The sequence below is a fragment of the Dunckerocampus dactyliophorus genome, chromosome 17 (assembly GCF_027744805.1).
Source record: "Dunckerocampus dactyliophorus isolate RoL2022-P2 chromosome 17, RoL_Ddac_1.1, whole genome shotgun sequence".
NCBI lineage: Eukaryota > Metazoa > Chordata > Actinopteri > Syngnathiformes > Syngnathidae > Dunckerocampus > Dunckerocampus dactyliophorus.
Window position 1 is genome coordinate 9,396,034 of NC_072835.1, and position 19,280 is coordinate 9,415,313.

Here is a 19,280-nt window from a genome sequence, read left to right on the forward strand (position 1 = left end):
GCAGTGTATTGTGGTGAAGTTAGTATATAAATGTAAGTAATTACGCATAATTATTGAGTTGCACAGTAACGCCACTCATGGTTTATTTTATATTCAATCATTTGCTACTCCACGTAAATATTTGCCATGTTTTGAATTGTTAGTTTTCGCGAGTTATAAGTAGCCAGCTAACACCGATATCTGACTTCACTGCAATACTGCATTTAATAAATCATTAGACAGTGATTAGATAGCAACCACGTTTGCCTGTTCATTGTAAGTTGTATTCTAAAATAAATGGCTCGCTAGCGAGGGGAATCTACATTACTGAATTGGCCAAGAGAGTGTCATGTTTGTGTCCGACTAAAGCTTTTTCGGCCACGGCGGGTGGATATCCCACCGCTCTACACTCCCGAGCTCCGTGGCAGCATGGAGGCTGCTCGGATGCACCTTGCCCGCCCATGGCAAGTGGCTAGCCCCTCTCCATAGTGTACAGTTTTCTAATCTAGTTATTCAGTGCAGCACATCGTTTGCAGAAGTCTGTTTGCTGTGAATCATAGCCAACCTAGTCCACCAACAAATGTCATGGTGTCATGGTGTTGAAGCAATAACAAAAATTGCAGCGTGTACACACACCAAAGCCCAGCATCTCTTCCAGATTTGCAGTTCTTTTTGTAGTTATTTTGTTAATATCTGGTCTGGTTTAACATCTTACAGTCGACAAAAGCTTCTGGGTGTTGGATTTCGCAGCGCCAACATTTTTATCACCGATCTTCAACTCGTCCTTGACTACCATACTCTACACACTCCACCCAGCCGGCTGAAAGTGCTTGCAAGTGGCGTCGAGAATGTAAACAAAGGCGAGGGAGGCGCAGAGGGGTACGAGCTAAGCAGAGCATTTTCTTTGCTGATGTGCGGTCTTTAAGGAATAAAATGGATGAGTTACGATTCCACATCACTCACAGTAAGAGACTTTTGGGCTGCAACATCAGAATTTTCACTGAGATATGACACAGCAATGGACAATGCTATTGAGTAGGTGTGTCACGAGATGAGATGAGACGAGACAAGACGAGACGAGACATGACACTGGGTCTGCGAGAACAAAATGAGATGAGATTTTAACTTTACTTAAAAAAATTTGAATGAAAAATATTTAAAAATATATAACATATTGCAATCTACTAATTTAATTTCTACTATGTTACATTCTTCTGCACTCTTTGTGTATGCTACCGGCCCCGCCTCCACCCACTAAGACAAAGAGCCTGTATGACTGACATACAGTCATGCCATTGTTCTATGGACCAAACGCACCAAGTTGCTAAAACCAAATGTACAGAGTGAATTCCTGTTTAAAGGTGAGACAAAGCAAACAGACACGCATGCACATGGCAACATATTGAGTTCATTTTCATTGTGTGATTAATTAATTAATTTTATTTGCCCACAAGAGCTCTGGTCAAGTTTTAATCTCACGAGATCTTGTGACACCCCAACTATTGAGCTAGCAGACCGCCACACACTTCAGGGTTATAGAACAGAGGACTGTGCATCTATATGAACTGCTTTCTGTGTCACTAAATCAATCAAAATAAAAGGTACTGTTGTTGCACACCTACCATGTTCATTTGTTTATCTGACTGTTTCAGCTGAGGTGGAAAAAGTTGCAAATGAGATCTGTTTATTTGTAGCGAGCACAAAACATGATGTCACAATGCGTGTGTGTGTGTGTGTGTGTGTGTGTGTGTGTGTGTGTTCGCGTTAGTAAACGTGGAATCTCAGTTCTGGTGCATTTGTGGCAATTTCAAGGATTTTGTGCAATCGGAGTCAACGTTTTCTTAACCAAATTATTTTGCATAGGAGACTAAAAAGCAAGAGGGCAAGGATTTAGGCTGCTGGAACTTGCAACGTCTGTTCCGAGGAGCGTGTGAGTGAATGTCAGAGCTAGGAGTGATGGGATATTGACGTGAGATGCTTCACTGACACAGATTGTTTTAAAATAACTTTCTGATGACAATAAGAACTTTTGCCTACATCTGTGATTACTTTCCCCCCAACTCTAGCACGGCAAAACCCGCCTTTCCGTGACGTGTAGGCCAAATATACAGTACATGACGTGAACATTAAGACTGCAGTAGCATCAGGTATCTGATTTATATCTACATACAAAAGAGGCCTGGGTCGCATTTGAAAAAAATAAATAAAATATCTGAATGTACTATTCACACTGACCTGAAAAAAATCAGATACATGTCACATATGAGCAGAAAAATCTGAATTGACCTGCAGTGTGAACGTAACCTAAGGCTGACGCAAATCAAATACTTCCGTCCAGGGTAGAATCAGGGCAGTGAAGCTAATATGCCCTGGCCGGTGAGGCTCACTGGGGGACAGGAAGAGTGAGGACAAAATGTCATTACATTTAGTTTAAATGGCAGCGTTTTAAATGATGTAGCTTAAGTAAAGTCGTCATTTATCCAGTATCACAATTTTTATCTAGCCCTTCTGGAAACAAAGATAAAGTGACAAGACAGAATAATTTGGAAGTCTCCCAACCTCTGTTGTGATACAGTATATTAGGTTTAGCTGTGTATGGATGATGGTAGAGCTATAGTGTATCTTGTGGAAAGAAGTGTGTGCACAGACCAATCACTCGAGTTATTGAACGCAGCACAAGAACAAGATGAAGCTCAAGTGAAAAAAGCAGCAGGCAACATAAAAGCACAGTTCCTGGACACAGTTCTACTATGACGTGCTTTGATTGTGTGGGCTGCTCGCAGGCTGGCTTGCAGGATAAGCAGTAGCTTCCCGAGTTCTATTACATAACAAAACAATTTCCTCCAAATGCGGTGGGAGGGTTGAACCGCAAGGTCATTGTTGCTGGGCGCAGAATTAGTAAAACAAATTTTCAGTAGATTCTTCGCATATGCAAAAAGGCTTACAACAGAAGGTAAAGTTTTGGAAGGCATTCAAGTTCAACACAACAATGGGTTGTAAACTTTGGTTGTGAAAATGATTTACAGAAATAGCGAGGTCCATTTTGCATTTGACAATGAGAGGAAATACAGCACAGCCACAAACATTTGCATGACTGATAAAAATACTTTGGGACAACAATACAGTATACTACAGTATACAATTAAAAGAAGCAGTTTCAAACAACAGAGGGCCTATTATATTATTAGCTACTTATTTCCAAAAAGATAGCAAAATATTATTTCATCTTCCTCCCTAAGGCCTGTGTGATATCTGCCATCACACATATGTGGATAGCAACAGTATACAAATGTAGCAACTGAATAATAGGGGCATTCTTGAACGAGAGGTCTTTTTTTCATCCTGCATATAATTTAAACAAACTTATCGGTTAATATTAACCTATACCGACAACTGTACACCGTCCAAGTGTATTTTTAGTACATATAAAATGCTAAAAACTTAATCTTCCAAACAACCTGTATCAAACATATTGTACGAGACTGCCCCCTTCTGGCGACACTATGTAGGACAGCGATCAAGAAAAGTTGAATAAATACTGTATTTTTAACGCATTTGGAAATGTTTAACCTTCGGTTTGTGTTGAACTACAAATATGTTTTACTTTTAATGCATAATACGTGTAATTTTACGTGTAACAACTTTGATTTTTCACCGCCACAATACGCACGACACAAACGAGTGCGATGAAAACTTTACCATCAGCAAGATGTAGAACATCGGAACAAGTCTTGGTGTGCAGTATACTTACAGTACAGTATGTATTTATATTTGAGTTTACACTTGCACGCTAAACAGTGCATGAATGCTTGAACACAGCAGGTGCACCGACGCCCAATTTGACTTTTTGTTTCTGTCTTATGGTAAGTATATTGCCTTTGTAGGTTAACTTTTGCATGAAAGAATGCATTAAAATGACTAAAACGGTAGATTACGTGTACTTACAGTGAAATAGTGAGTAGCATATCTGCTCAGGGAGAGCAGCTCCCCTCCGTTCACAGGCATCACGCACTTCGCAACGTCTCAAGATGGAATCAATCCGTTTCCGCCACGCCGTACGCGTTTTAAAAGTAAGGAATTTCAAGAAAAAGTCTTATCAACTTTACACACATTAATAAGTCAAACAGAAAAAGTTTACTAAACACGGCCATGCATGAAGTGGCGCCGATTACTCCGGACAGAGGATACCAAACGAAAGCATGAGGGGTCATTACCATAAATACTAAAATTGTCCAGTGACAAAAAAATCAACAAAAAACAAGGTTTTACGTATCTTCCCTCCGTTACATACAGCAAAGATTGAGCTGACTATCATAAAGTATAGAACACGTAAAAAAATATATAACAGTGCAGAAAGTAATGCTGCGTACAACACCCCCGTCATGGAAGAGTCCAAAATGCGCATTGAGTTAAAGATGGCCTGCTGTGAGGCTTCCAGACACAGCACAAATAAGAATTAATACAGCAAGTAACACACACTTCATGAGAGCACCCAAGCACACTCATTCTAAAGGGTAAAATATATACACTGTGTGTCATCTTCATTTTGAGGTTCTACACCAGTAATCCTAAAATACAATGCATCCAGAAATTAGTCACCCTTTTTATAGGCATGTGCCAGCATGAGAGTCTGACAGTATGATAATCTTGGGCAAAAATATCACTTTTTCACGGTTGCATGGTATTATAATTACAGCTCTAAGATGTGTTATTTTGAAATATGTTTACTAAAGAAAAGAGAAACAAAAAAATATTTTTTTCAACAATATAATATAATCTTTGTAAATAAATAATCAATAAAATTCCGTTTTTAATGCAGTGTACTGCGGCTAATCCTGCAACGAAAGTCAAAAGGCCAGAAATATTTTCTTATAAAAATAAAAGAAAAACAAAGCAAAATGCAAATAAATGCAATCACTCAGTGGCTCAAGAAGGTCGCAACAAAAACAATAAAAAAAACATTAAAAACTGTTACGTTATTACAGTATTTCATAAAAGCCCTAAGAGAGGAGGTGTTATCTATGCCCTGTCGGTTAAAGGAAAACTGCACATTTATCAGAATTTTACCCATCATTCACAATCTTTATGTGAAAAATGAAAACAATCTTTCCCTTCTCTGTGCGTTCTAACGAGAGAAAACAAGCTAGTACGAGCCAGCTAACAACGTCATGGGAGGTACCTAACAAATAACCTTAAAAAAAAAAAAACGGCAACAGTGTTCCATTTACATAACTGACCTGCATATTAACCATGCTACAGCGATATTGTTATTGTAGTAGCTAACACGAAAAACTATATTTATCTGGCGGAGTAACACGACGCCTCCCTCATCTCAGCATCATTTACAACGCCTCCAGCAACTGCAACGAGACTGACGGAAGAGTGGATACTACTGGCTCTCAATTTCGCTAGGAAGATTCAACAAGATGCTCGTTTGCTGCCAGCATTTTTTGCCTGAGGACTGGAGCACAAGTCTTGTGCTGGAAAACACAGCCATCCCAATGAGAGCGGACATTGTAAGTGTCGTTGGTGTTTCTATGCCGCTCTTGTTGTTAGCTCCTATGGTCCTATAATGTCAAATCAATGCACCTAGGAAAGACGTTTCGGTAATGTTTTAAATCATGGAAGTGCGGCAAGATACTGTAAGTATTACGTGTTCTCATCAATTTACTTGTTAATGCATGATCACAGCGTGTATATAATATGATAAAACATTAGAAGTGTTTTTAGAGGGCTTCATAGTCAAAATAGTTACAGTACCTCCCATGACATGCATTGTTAGTTGGCTCATACTAACTCGTTTTCTCTCGTTAGAACGCACAAAAAAGGGAAAGGAATATGTGTTCATGTTTCACATTAGGATTGGGGATAATGGGCAAAATTCCCCCCCCAAAAAGTGCAGTTTTCCTTTAAGGGGCCCGGACTTTGGCAACACAGCCCACGCCCGTGGTTTCAACACATCAAAGCCCAGTTTCGACTGCAAGGAATGACACAGGACATGACAAAATATGAATACTTTCCAGATGTACTGCAAAATCTGTGTTAAAAATAGGATCTGTAAAATAGTACTATACCTGCCTTCACTTTACATAAAAATAAACGTTTTTTGGAATCAAATGGTTATGAATGGACAGACTTGTAACCAAGCTCCAGGTCATTGCAACAATGTTTGGATGGGACTGAGGTCAGGGCTCTGCACAAGTCAGTCAACTTAGCTCATAGCAAACTGTGGAGAACTTTAACATGCATTATCATGTAAAACATTACTAGAACAAAAATGTAGCTATATAGTTTGTCCTCATTGGAACACAGAGACCCAATACAACAACAAAGAGCCTTAACAAAAGCACACAATGGTATGTGGACAGGGTTTAGAGCTATGTGAAAAATGAAAAGCTATTATGAGGAGCTGAAGTGGAGGTCTGGAGGAAAATAGATGGTCCCATTCAGCTGCCCCTAATAACGTATTGTTGTTACTTTGTATGCGTTTGTGTTTCTTTGCTGGCCATTTTTATCTTGACTTGTCAGCTGTACAAATGAGACAGATCACCTGACCCTTAAAACTAATTTCCACTGCATTTTCCACCCGATACTCAAAATCTACAATATGCATGCTAAATTCGCTCTATCAAATGTACCCACCTCTGATACTGTACTTGTCATATAATGTACATAACTCTCGGACTTAAAAGTTACACAAGCATCAACGTGTTAAAATCAGCCAACAATAACCAACAATTCACAACACAGACATGAAATTAGTCCACTCTAATGCAGCTCAACCTTAATACTTAGTGAGACACAGTTAATACAATGAACTGCCAGAGCAGCGGCATGTCTCTCTGGTTAATTATCATCCATTATGCAGGTGGGGTCACGTAAGAGTATGTGTGCTCAAATAAAAGGGAGCTAAGTCTGGGAAATAATGAGTCACTGCGTTGCAAGCAGTGTGGCAGGGAGGAGGAGGCTGTTTATTTTTGGAGAAAGTACAAAAATGTGTGCATGCCTTAGCTTGTTACGGGATTATGAAAAGAGCTTCATGAGATAAAGATCTAAGCAACATGCATGGAAATGACTACTTAACAAGTCACCTTTATGCAGACCAACTGGCTCCAGTGACATGTAGATAACACAGATACAGAAATAACGGACATGCAGCTTGTAGACCATACACAGCAGGGGGGTCCACCTTTATGCTCTTCACATTTGTGTTTAGAAAACACCCTGAAACCAACACAATGTAGGTCAAGATATGCTAAGCAGTTTAATATTGTTGAGTATCATACAGAAAAGAGGCCAATAAATACATTTCCTGATTATCCAAATACAGTATAAATATTACGTCATAATTATAATACAGTTTTTGTGATTTTTGTTTGTGTTTTTTCAGACAAAGTCAAAATGTTACTTTTTTAAACGTTTGTAAATTTACAATTCTAAAATATTTCTGGCTTTTTGATAGTCAATTAGGCAATTATAATTGTCGACTTTTTTCTTTGTACAGTCCCTCGCTACATCGCGGTTCAAACATTTCGCCCTCATTGCTGTTTTTCAGAAATTAATTAATAAATGATAGCTGTTTTGTGGTTGAATATAACTTATTATTCAGAAAAAATGTGCACATATAAGCATATTTTATGTACTCTTGGCCTAAATGAATAATTTTCAAGCAACCATCCATCCATTTTCTATGCTGCTTATCCTCACGAGGGCCGCGGGTATGCTGGAGCCTATCTCAGCTGACTTTGGGTGAGAGGAGGGGTACACCCTGGACTGGTCGCCAGCCAATCGCAGGGCACATATAGACAAACAACCATTCACACTCACATTCATACCTATAGATAATATGGACAATGATTTGGGAGGAAACCAGAGTACCCGGAGAAACCCACGCACGGGGAGAACATGCAAACTCCACACAGAGATGCCCCAGCGGAGATTTGAACCCAGGTCTTCCCAATCTCCTGACTGTGACCAACATGCTAACCACTCGGCCACCGTGCGGTCCATTTCGACGCATAAAAATGGCTAAATGAACCAGATACAAATACTGTATAAGGAATTGAGAAGACATGATGTGTAGTGTAATATCTGCAAGTTGTTGTGTGTGCCTTTCAGGGCCGTGTGTGACGTCACTTATGGTCAGGTCTGGAACAAATTAATCACTATAAATGAGGGATTACTATATTTACAATTTTATTAAAATTATTCATGCACATCCAAATCAATACTTAAAAAAAATAAAAAACAACTTTTTCTTGCAACTTTTTAACAGTTTTCCTTTCAGTTTGGCCCTAACCATCGTTCATGATGCGGGCTGCTGGACTTTGGACACCACTGGTATACAGTATGTATACAACATACCAGTAGATTTAAGTGAATCTTCCTGCGTGCTTCTGATTGAGTGATTCGAAACAAAACCATCTTAGTACAAAAAAACAACTGACGATTCAGTAATTTTACGACCTACTGACCCTCCTCAGAGTCTTGGAGAGGTTTATACCAGTGTTTCCTATAATTTATATGGCGTCAACTGTTCAGATTAGTGATTAGCAAAAAATCAAGTAACTTTTTCTGTTCTTATTGTACATACAGGGAGACCAAACATTTCGATCAAAAGGGAGACCATTTTGACTCGGAAGACACAGCACCAACATTCTGCATGATTGAATCAACGTACCATCATGATAGCAGAGTAGCTGCGTGAAGAGAGGCGGCGAAGATACAAGTACTGGGCTTCTCGGGACCAGCAGAACTTGCGGCTGGACTTAAAAAGTGCAGATGTCTGGTCAGTTCCAGGCTGGTCTCTGTGTGTACAGAAAAAAATATATAATAATAAATCACATGACTCATATTACTCAAGTCCTAGACATTTTAAAATCACAGAAGTAGAGAGTTCAATCTGTGCATTAGCTTCAGCACCTTGTCGCAATTGTTCGATAGAACAACGGCGTGAATGCAGTGAGCCCCTTTGTCAGTCATACAGTCTCTTTTTCGGTGGGTGGAGGCGGGGACGGTAGCATACACACAGAAGAGTGTAACAAACTACAAATTAAATTCGTAGATTGCAATATATTGTTAAATATAGATTTTTTTCATTATACTTTTTTTTTTTAAAGTAATGCTAAAATCTCATCATCTCGTCTTGTGAACTGAGCATCATGAAACATATTGTAGCTTTGTTGGGGGATGGGGGAGACATTTTAGGTAGGCTGTTCTATGGGTGTATAATGACCTCATAATCTTATACTTGATATTGGCTATTAGAAACAAGAGCGGAGTCGCGGCTGGTCCCCACATGTTAACATTCTGTGTGCCTTCATTGTTCTCAAAGACAGGAGGTGTTGGTGTTAGTGAGACACCACACGGACACCATCTTTGTGTTTTGTCATGAGTTATTTCTCTAATTCAGTAGTGTTTCTCACCTTCTTTATTAAAATGCTGCCACTTGCAATGTTCTTTGGCTAAATTTTGGGTTACAGTAGTGAGGAGAGAAACACTATTGAATTGAAGAAAGAGCTCATGTCTAAACAGGAAGGTGGGAGTGGTTGATCTCGCTGCCACACTGTTGTGTTTGGGGACACTAGTCAAGAATGACATCTTCAATTAAGGTAAAAGTAACCTTAAATGTTCATTTATCCCTTTCATTCATCATTTATATGCAATTCGAATTGTTTTCTGCATGTAAAACTATAATTGTAAATCTATAAAAACTATAAAATGTTTTGTACTCACATTTTTGGCTTTCTGGAACTGATTTATTGGATTTACATTATTTCTTACCTCCAAACAACAAATGAATGGTCCCACTGCCTTATTACCAACATTGGATGAATGAGATGTGTTTACAACAGGCAAAAATTTCCTATTTTCAGAGACAAAAAAAATTGAACCAAAAATCCACAAATTTGCAGGACCATGCATCACAAATGTGGAGGGATTCACTGTATATATTTTTGATGACAAAAATGTGTAATACTAGTAAGAGTACCGTAATTTCCGGTGTACAACCGATTGGTCATGCCTGGGAAGTGCAGCGCATGGATGATGTCATATAAAGGCGACTGTTGGTGTGATATGCTGTGGTCACATAAACAAAGCCAACACGTCTGTCCAAGTTTGTTTTTGTCTAGTCAAAGGGTTTCAAAAGGCTGGACTACTGCATGATGAGGAGGACAACAAGGCTAATTTGCTTCGAGATGAAAGACGCTAAGAGTGACAACGAAAGAGGGAGAGACTGACCAAGTGTGTGACAAAGGAAACTAAAAGGCTTTTCAGTTGTGAAGAAGACGACTTTAGTGGTTTTAGTTCCCAGGAGGAGGAGGAGGACGGCGATGAATGACTTTTCTAGTAGGCTCCGTAGATTTAGAGAGATTTAAACAAACTTTCTGTAGCATCTTTCTACGTACTAAATATCCCATGTTACAATGTGGACACCAGCAGCTTATAAAAAGTTGTGGCTTATATATGTACAAACAGCTTTGTCCCTTTAAATTTAGTGGGTGTGGATAATATACAGTATATAAGCACTCTATAGTCTGGAAATTCCGGTATTCATGAAAGTGAAAAGCCATCAGAGTGTAGGCCCTTTACAACAAAACGCAGGCTTTCATGTGTTTATCCAGATGCTTTCTATGAGGGATTCTTTCTGTGTAGCTGGGCTTTCAAAAAAAATTCTTACCATGTAAATATGTCAACAACGCATCCTAATTTGTTAAAAAAGAAAAAAAGCGAGTGTAGAGGAAGTTAACTTATGTTTATTTCTCTACTTAAAAAAATGTTTTTACTGAAAATAAACTAAGTTACACAGATAATTGCCATGTGCTCAGTGTGCCACTCTTTGTTCCAGTTACATGAATCACTCATTGCAAGCGTTATTTTGTGCAATTAACTTCATTGTGGAAAATTCATAGTTATCAGTACAATTTTGGTCACAAGCGTTCTGTTTTTTTATATTGAAAAAGCATTTTTATAAACAGTTTCTGTTGTCAAAATGCTGTTTACTTGTTTGTAAATGTCGCTTGAAAAGAACCACTGTGAATCAGTCAGAAATGTAAGAATGATATTTAATCACTTTATGTTTTTAAATCTGTTTTAATATATGGCTTTATTGAGCCAAAACAATTTGGCGAAATAAAATGACAAACTATTGTATACATAAGAAAAATCAGAAAGGGATAAAACCAGGCCCTGGTCCTTGGCTTTCGGAAAATGTGGTCTGTGCACAATTTAGTTGAGCCCTATTGTAAGGTCATATTAGGACATATAAGTACTAACGCTTTAAGTCATAGATGCCACACGACTGAACTGAAACATGGACTTCAGCAGAATCCGCAAACTACCTTTGGTCACAAAGACACAATCAGTGACAATACTTACTTGCAGCAAGCCTTCTAAAAATGTAGTCTGTTTTCTCATGTTTTGTGTGCGTGTTGTTTTTTTTTTAGGTTGTAACCATATTTGAGGCTCTTCTTGTTTGTGAATCCACACAAGCCTATTTGTACACAACATGCTATACACCACACAGCAGTGTTTACAGCCAGGTGCAGCCACTGCAGTACACAAGCCATACATGCTGGTCAAAAGACACAAAGTAATGTAACTCACCCAGGGGGTCTCCATAGTTTCCTGCCTGGTGGCAGAAGCTCTCGTTTGTTTAGGGGTACAACCCCCATTGCTGCCTGCATAATCGTAATGAACTTCTTGAACTTCATCTTCTACTGTAATACTCCTCCGACGCAAGAGGCATCACACGGATCGCACTGATGCTACACTACATTTACCCTTCTCCCATTTTCCAACAAAGACCTCAAGCATCTCCAAATGCTTGCTCATCTCTTCTGCCTTGCAAAGAGACTCCAAACTCTTCCCTGCCGCATCAGCACATCAGTCTCTCCATGCCAACAAGCCCCAAAGCAGCACGGTTGCTGTGGCGTGACTACTACAAGTGCCGTCCCCGACCGCGCACTCTTGACAGATGTCCTTTTGGCTTTTCCCAGCGATGGAGGATCAAAGGAAAACGGCCACGTTTCTGCCAGGCAGTGGGCCGGCCGAGAGAGGACGACAGCACGTCACTCTTACATAATTGTGGAGCTTCTCTGAATATTACACTAATGAAAACACAGCCTCTGCCATCACCGTGGCGGCTGCTGCTGCTGCCGTAGGGATAACTGTGGAACTAAGCTCTTGACAGATCATGCATGCTCCCCGCCCCCTTCTCCTCTAATCCCCCAACCGGGCTAAGTCTTCTCACCATTTATACCCAGACAGAATCATACTATTTCACCCTTGCATCAACACACACACTTCAGCTACCGCTGTATGGTGGGTTCTTCAGGACAAAACCTAATCTTTCATTGCAAATTAGCGAATTTCAGTACAGAAATTCTGTATCTTATCCCCACTTCAGCAGCGGACTGCAGGCCGCCACGTCCCGGGAGGTTTGAAATAAATTAATAATCTCTGTGTCCTCTTGATGAGCTGCCAGTCAATGCACATTCTGGCCAGGACTTATATTCCAGGGGCCTGGACGTCAGGAAGGCAGTGCCATCCATGGGGGCTGCTGCAGCTTTTAGAAATCCCTTTGCATACCAATAGCACAAGCACAGCGGGGAGGCACGGAAATAACACGCGGCTATGTTTGAAAATGATTGGGTGAAAGAAGCACAAAGGCAGGAAAAAGAGAAAATTTTAACCTCTTACACCCCGGGCAGTGTTTCTTGAAAATGACATGCTGGATATGATCTTGTTATGTAATAACTGGAAGACTTTGATCGTTATTTAAATGCTGCTGGTTAAGTACTCATGAAGATGGAACTGTGGATTTCATTTCCGTCTAATAAAAATCTAATTTGGACTTTAAATTCCCTTTATAACTATGCTGTTGCAGCATAAAACAAAAGAAAGGATAAAAGCCATTTGGTTAGTACCTTTGTAGCGTGTTGCTAATAAAATAAACCTGAGCAAATTTACTGCATGTTATTACTTGAGAAATGTGACATTTAGCAGCATTCTGGCAAAAACAGTTACATCTTAGTGTAACTCAACTTTATTTAGCAACGTTAATGAAAAAACATATTTATAATAGGGGTGCACGATAATTAGCGGCCCCATATGGGAAATTATGTCATAACGATAAATCTGATCATGTTAAAAAATAGCTCCGATAACTGATAAAACAAACAAAAACAAACTCCAATGAGGTGGGATTATCCGTACTTTTCTTTGGGTACGTTAGGATGAGCAAATCCAGTGCACCTGCTCCGTGACATGCTGCCTGTCGTAACCTCCCCTGAGCTCACTTGTAAATAAACATGGCGTTGATCGTGTGGGAGGTTGAATGGGAAGGCAAATGCTCTGCAAACATTCAGCGACGATGGAAAAAAAACTATGAGTTTCAACACATCAAACCTTATCAGCCACCTGAAGTGCCAGCAAGGCTACAGTGCCTGGGATGCGGGGCTTGTTCCTATGCCGCAGCGTTTGAAAAGTGCAGACAGCTAAGCGAGCTGTGATTTCATTATGGAAATGATGGCACTGGACGACCAGGACTTTACCATAGTTGAAGATACCAGCTTTTGTCGGCTAGTAACGCTTTTGAAGCCACAATTTCTACTTCTGGGCCGCCGCTATTTTTTTATGTTTTGGCACAAATGATAAATGTCCAATTTTAATATTTTTCACGGTGTTCCCATCACATGCAAATTGATTTGCCAGTTTATTTGGGATACAATTGCTGAGCTCCCTGAGTGTACGACGTGCCCAGGTTATGGCTCTCTATCATCGGAAAGTGATATTGTTTCTGTTCAAAATCCTTTTATTGTAACCCCAAACAATGGACTAACATAACAACCGGGTCTGCATTCATATAAAACAAAGTTATGAACAGAAAATCAAAAAGGTAGCAAGATTCGTAATCCTCGCTTTGTATCGTGATGGTGATTTTTGCACTGTTTTGGCTTTTTGTCCAGTGAGTTTTTGCAAGAGAGGAATAATACTTGCACCTAGAAGTCTGTCATGAAAGTTTTCTCATTTTACTAAATTCTTAATGACATACAGTATGCTGATCTTGAACTGTTTTGCTTGTTTTCAAAATTTGCACATTTAAATGTTTGTGGTTTGGATTACCTGCTGTTTTTCCTAAAATTGTTTTTTCTGAGCTTTCTGATGATGGTTGGCGAGTTACAAATAGCATGGATATAATGACTATCAATTAGTGGATCCCGAGATGTTCTCAGGCCATTTAAGAGGCATAGTCTCTCCAAGGTGTCCTGGGTCTTTCCAAAGGCCTCCTACCAGTCGGACGTGCCCTGAACACCTCCACAGGGAGGCGTCTGGGAGGCATCCTGAACAGATGCCTGAGCCACCTCATCTGGCTCCTCTTAATGCAGAGGAGCGGCATCGGTTCTACTCCGAGTTTCTCCCGGATGACAGTGCTTCTCACCTTATCTCTGAGGGAGAGCCCCGCCACCCTATGGAGAAAACTCACTTCGACCACTTGTACCCGCGATCTTGTCCTTGTCCAAGTAGTGCCAAATATTGTTTTGTCTAAAACACAAATATGATAGGTCTGCTTTGATGGATGACTACATTTAATTAAAAAGATATTCACATTTGAGAAGGTGAGATTAGAGGATATTTACATTTTTTAAATAAAAACAACAATGAACTGAAACCAAAATAAATTCTGATTAATTGAATAATCGATCAATCACCAATTAATTGTTGCAGCTCTAATTACCATTAGCATATTTCACAAGAGCAATTCCAGGTCTGAACAAGTCTAAAGAGTACAAACTACTTACAAAACAAGTGTGCACAAATCTCATCACGAACACACACACGCCATAATCCAACTTCACAATAATCTCACGAACAACACGCAGCTGGCACAGATGACAACCTAACAAAAGTATATCAACCTGCGTGAGGGGGAGGTTGGAGAAAGACGTGCTGGACACGTGCGCACCTGATGTCAATATTCCATAACCTCCTCGCCCCGGTGTTCTTCAACCCTATCATTCTGTGTATATCACTATTTTTATCGTTGTCATTTATTCCAGGCATGGTAACAAAAATCAAGAGACCAGGAGGAGGATGAACTGCCCACCCCTGTTTAATAGGTGACTGTGTTCAATATTTTGTATTGTGTTGGTTACACACCCCATACAGATGCAAGCCCAATGACTAAGGCAAACTAACCGTGGCATGGTGTGTTACCGACAGCGTTTTGTTTATTTGTTGGCTCAGAAAGAAAAAACTACGGCATTAATAAATACACAATCAAAGCACAGTGAAACCTTAGCTGCAAGAGTGTTTATCCTTACAATAACCAGTCATGTCACAAAGATTTGCAAAGTGAGTGGATGCCTCTCAGTTCCCTCTGGAAGAGGACAGCTGCCTGTGTTTACAATAAACACTGCAGCTTCAGGGTCAGTATGAGGGCAAGTGTAAACAATATGATTACATGAGCTGCTCCTCATTCAGTCAGTCCTCTTGACTGCACAGTCAGCGGGTATGGGCAGAGCACTTTTTCAATTGAAGTCCCCTATTACATTGTTATTGACATCAGTGTTTCCCATACATTCATTTATTTATTTGTAGCAGACCGCCACAAATAAATCTCTCAAAATAATAATAATGTCAATAAATTAGAATAAATGAAAAGAAACATAATCAATTATATATTTGAAAAGGAGTGAGAAGAAGTAAAACTTATTTAATCCCACCCTGTCCTGAAGCAGATATCCCATCAACTTCCTTCAATCTCCAAAACACACAGTATATACACCCATGAGTACATACACACACATCCTGTATATCCATGTACAGTAGCACATACTGTATACTGTACCATACAAGCACAGTGCACACAAATACAAAAATAAATAAATCTAATAACCAAAAATAAATAACACATTTGGGCATAAATCACAGCCACAACTCTTTCATCCTCATACCTTTTAAGAATAATATTTTTATACATTATTTTAAACTGTCTCATATTTGTACATTGGTTAGGTTAATTGGCGACTCTAAATTGTCCATAGGTATGAATGTGAGTGTGAATAGTTGTTTGTCTATATGTGCCCTGCGATTGGCTGGCGACCAGTCCAGGGTGTACCCCGCCTGTCGCCCAAAGTCAGCTGGGATAGCAGCGACCCTAAAGAGGAGAAGCGGTATAGAAAATGGATGGATGGGTTCAGTTCCACACTAAATCCCTTCAGAAGTCACACCACGCATACTGGTGGTGTTTTCTGGTGGCATGAAATCTTGGTTCCTTCAAGTTACTTTTTTTCCCTTAGGTTATAACACTCTTCCTGATTTTTGAACAATTGCTGGATATTTCCTGGTAATAGTTTATTTTTTGCTTTAAACATTATTTGTGCTGTTTGGTATTGGACAATGTCAGTAAGCTTGAGTAGCTTTGAATTTAGAAATAATGGGTTTGCGTGTTCCTGATAACCAACTTTGTGGATAATTCATATCTGAAGGACAATTAAAGAATACAGTGATGTTTTGTAGTTGTTGCCCCAAACCTCAGCACAGTACTGCAAATAAGGTAAGACTAGTGAACAGTCCAAGGTCTATCAAAGACCTTCTTTGCTTTATTTATTACTGCAATGTTGCTTGATACTTTACTCTGTACATGTTTGATATGTGGTTTCCAGCCAATTTTGTCATCTATAATCACCACCAAAAATTTGATTTCATGAACTCTCTCAGTTTCTACATGTATCTTTAATGTCTTCATTCTATAATTTCCAAATAACATTATTCTTGTCTTACCTAAATTAGCGAGAACTTGTTACTGTCCAACCATATTTTTAGTTTGTTCATTTCTGTGATTATGTCCTCCTGCAAGTTATAAACGGTCTTTCACTTGTATAGCGCTTTTCTACCTCCAAGGCACTCAAAGCGCTTCAACAATAAACATATTTGTTTTGCCTTTCTTGTTTTATTACTCGCTTTTTGCAAATGGGTCATGGCCAATAATGTAAATTACACGATTACATGTCATTACAGCATTCTCCCCCAATCCACCACAGCCACAAATACGTCGCAGTCCTGTGGAAAACACTGGACATTCTGTCACAGCGCAGTGCAGCCACAGTTTTTGGTCATCTTAATGCTTTTACATAAGCATTTTGTTTCTTTGTCCCTTGCCCCCTCCCAACATGCTGTTATTAAGGCCCAGAGGCCATTATGCAATGTCCATATGCAATGCACGTGCGAGCCAGATGGAGGGACACACTCACAAATCTCTAACGTGTGTGTTCAGAGATGGATACAGACAAACAAAATAATAGAGAGTCACTGCAGGCATGTGTCCACCACAGGTGACCCATGGATCATGAGGGAAGATAGATGTACGATAATTAGAGGATAAAAAGTACTTTAAAAATTTTCAGGGGAGGGATGTTCTTCATAGTTGGAAGTTTGTTTTTTTTAAATAAAGGATTCAAAAGTGAAATGCTGCAGATGAGCACAGAGGGCATCAAGGCATTAACAAAAGCTACCAACTGGTGTGTCCCTCCCTGCTGACTGCAGCCACAACCAGTATGCACACAACAAAGACAACAGACAAAGGGCTGCCTCGCAAACAAACATGTCAGTGGCACTGCAACAGTAATACAGCGAAGGGGCCGAGCAACTGGCACTATTCCCCACCAATCGGGGGCATTTTTAAGTCTGCTCAGTTGTCGTAAAATGTGCAGTGTGGATAAAAGTGGGTAGCAATCTGTGGCTCTTTTATTATTGCATTGCTATGTTATCTTAATTATGATTATCAATCATATGATTATACTAATTATCATGATAAACACTTGATTTGACTCTTTTCCGCAGGTTTAATCACATGTGAGTATCTTGACGTTAATCTGTTTCAGAAGGGTCAAGTCACTGGCATCAAGCATGAGAAAATATCTAAGGAGATGGCTAAGGAGATGTCCGACGCTTTATTTAAAAGTGAAACAGTGGAGAAATTTTGCGCAATCGTCCGAATCTTCCATCATCGATAGGATCTTGGCGAAAAATGAATGCAACTCTGGACAGAATTAAATGTTGTGACAATGCAGAAGATTGTGGAGACATTGCAGCAGCAAGAGTGTGACCTTTTTTTGGCCAGGCAGTGTCGTTCTACACCACTACAAACTACAAACACATTAATAAACTATATTAGATTAATACATAGTTTATGGCAGTGTTGATGAAAACAGGATGAACATTATTGTTTTTAAAAAAAGACCTAAATAATGCTACACTTGCATTGAAGTTAGTAGATTGATCTTGCCTACTCTACTGCTGCAGTGGTGTTTACCTTTGTGGCAGATACAGTAGTTTAGCATGCTGACATACTATTGACAATGCTAGTGCAGTAGCTAGCTGATGACTGCTTAATCACAGTGTATACTGCAGTATTAGGACAGTATAGTAAATGGAATGACCTCATCAAATAGATGTAAATAAGTGTCACCGGGTAGTCATAGAGGTTTAAATACTGTCATTAGAAAGGCAGTAGTTTCACATCGTACTGAAAAATAAAAAAGCTAAACAGACAACATGCGTAAACAGTCCCTACACACCCAGGTTCGTACGACAAACGGAAATAGCAAGACAGTGAAAAGTTAGGTTTACTCCCAAGGGAGAGAGCTGAATGACAAGGAAAAAACTATTTAAACCTAAGGTATAATCCAAGCGACCTGTATGTGTAAAGTACAGAAGTTCCAAACATGGCAGCAAAGAGACCCAACACAAGTATGTCGACACTAAGCGAGAGGCGTACATACCAGGTGAAACTGCGTCACTTTTCTTTTCTTTGTGTTCACTGAGGAGATGAATCCAAAATCCAAATCCAACAGTTTTTGTCCGAGACGGATAAATGCAAAAAACGCGACGTTCTTTTGTGTCGTTTAGTACGATCTGGCAGTCCAAATGTGCAATTTCCTGGTTTTCACAGGTATGTGGGCGTGGCTTAGCAGCGGCAGGTGGGTGCTTGCAAAGAAGTTTCTGTTGGGTGCGGATGTGACGTCATCACCGCGCGTCATTTACCATAGCAAATAATGCTTACTCATCAGTTTAGGATTCAACACAGACCTAATCGAAACGGGAAGGATTTTATTATTTGACATTTTGCGGGTAGGTACCATATTTTGAATTTTTAAACAACGTTTATTGCCACGTAGTTGTTTCTAAAATAAAATGTCTGTTCTAAGAGAGAATATATTTGAAAAGTAATATCTCCAATATTTGTTGTCTTTAGTAGTACTTTACTAGAAAAAAACAAAACAAAGAGTCATTTC

General features: G+C 39.5%; 1 protein-coding gene across 6 annotated transcripts in view; it reads right to left on the reverse strand.

Moving 5' to 3' along the window:
* Positions 1-18,955, reverse strand: part of tjp2a (tight junction protein 2a (zona occludens 2)) — a 48,463-nt gene extending 29,508 nt beyond the window's left edge. For 2 of the 6 annotated variants that reach the window (XM_054758119.1, XM_054758117.1), the window contains exons 1-2: positions 11,587-12,522; positions 8,660-8,786 (exon numbers count right to left, since the gene is read on the reverse strand). In XM_054758119.1, the coding sequence (XP_054614094.1) occupies positions 8,660-8,786; positions 11,587-11,693 (234 nt within the window). In that variant the 5' untranslated portion in view covers positions 11,694-12,522. Of the gene's footprint in view, positions 1-3,924; positions 4,171-8,659; positions 8,787-11,586; positions 12,523-18,767 lie in introns of those variants that run through there. The other 4 variants (XM_054758120.1, XM_054758118.1, XM_054758123.1 and 1 more) reach the window with 3 other exon arrangements.
* Positions 18,956-19,280: the final 325 nt, after the last annotated feature.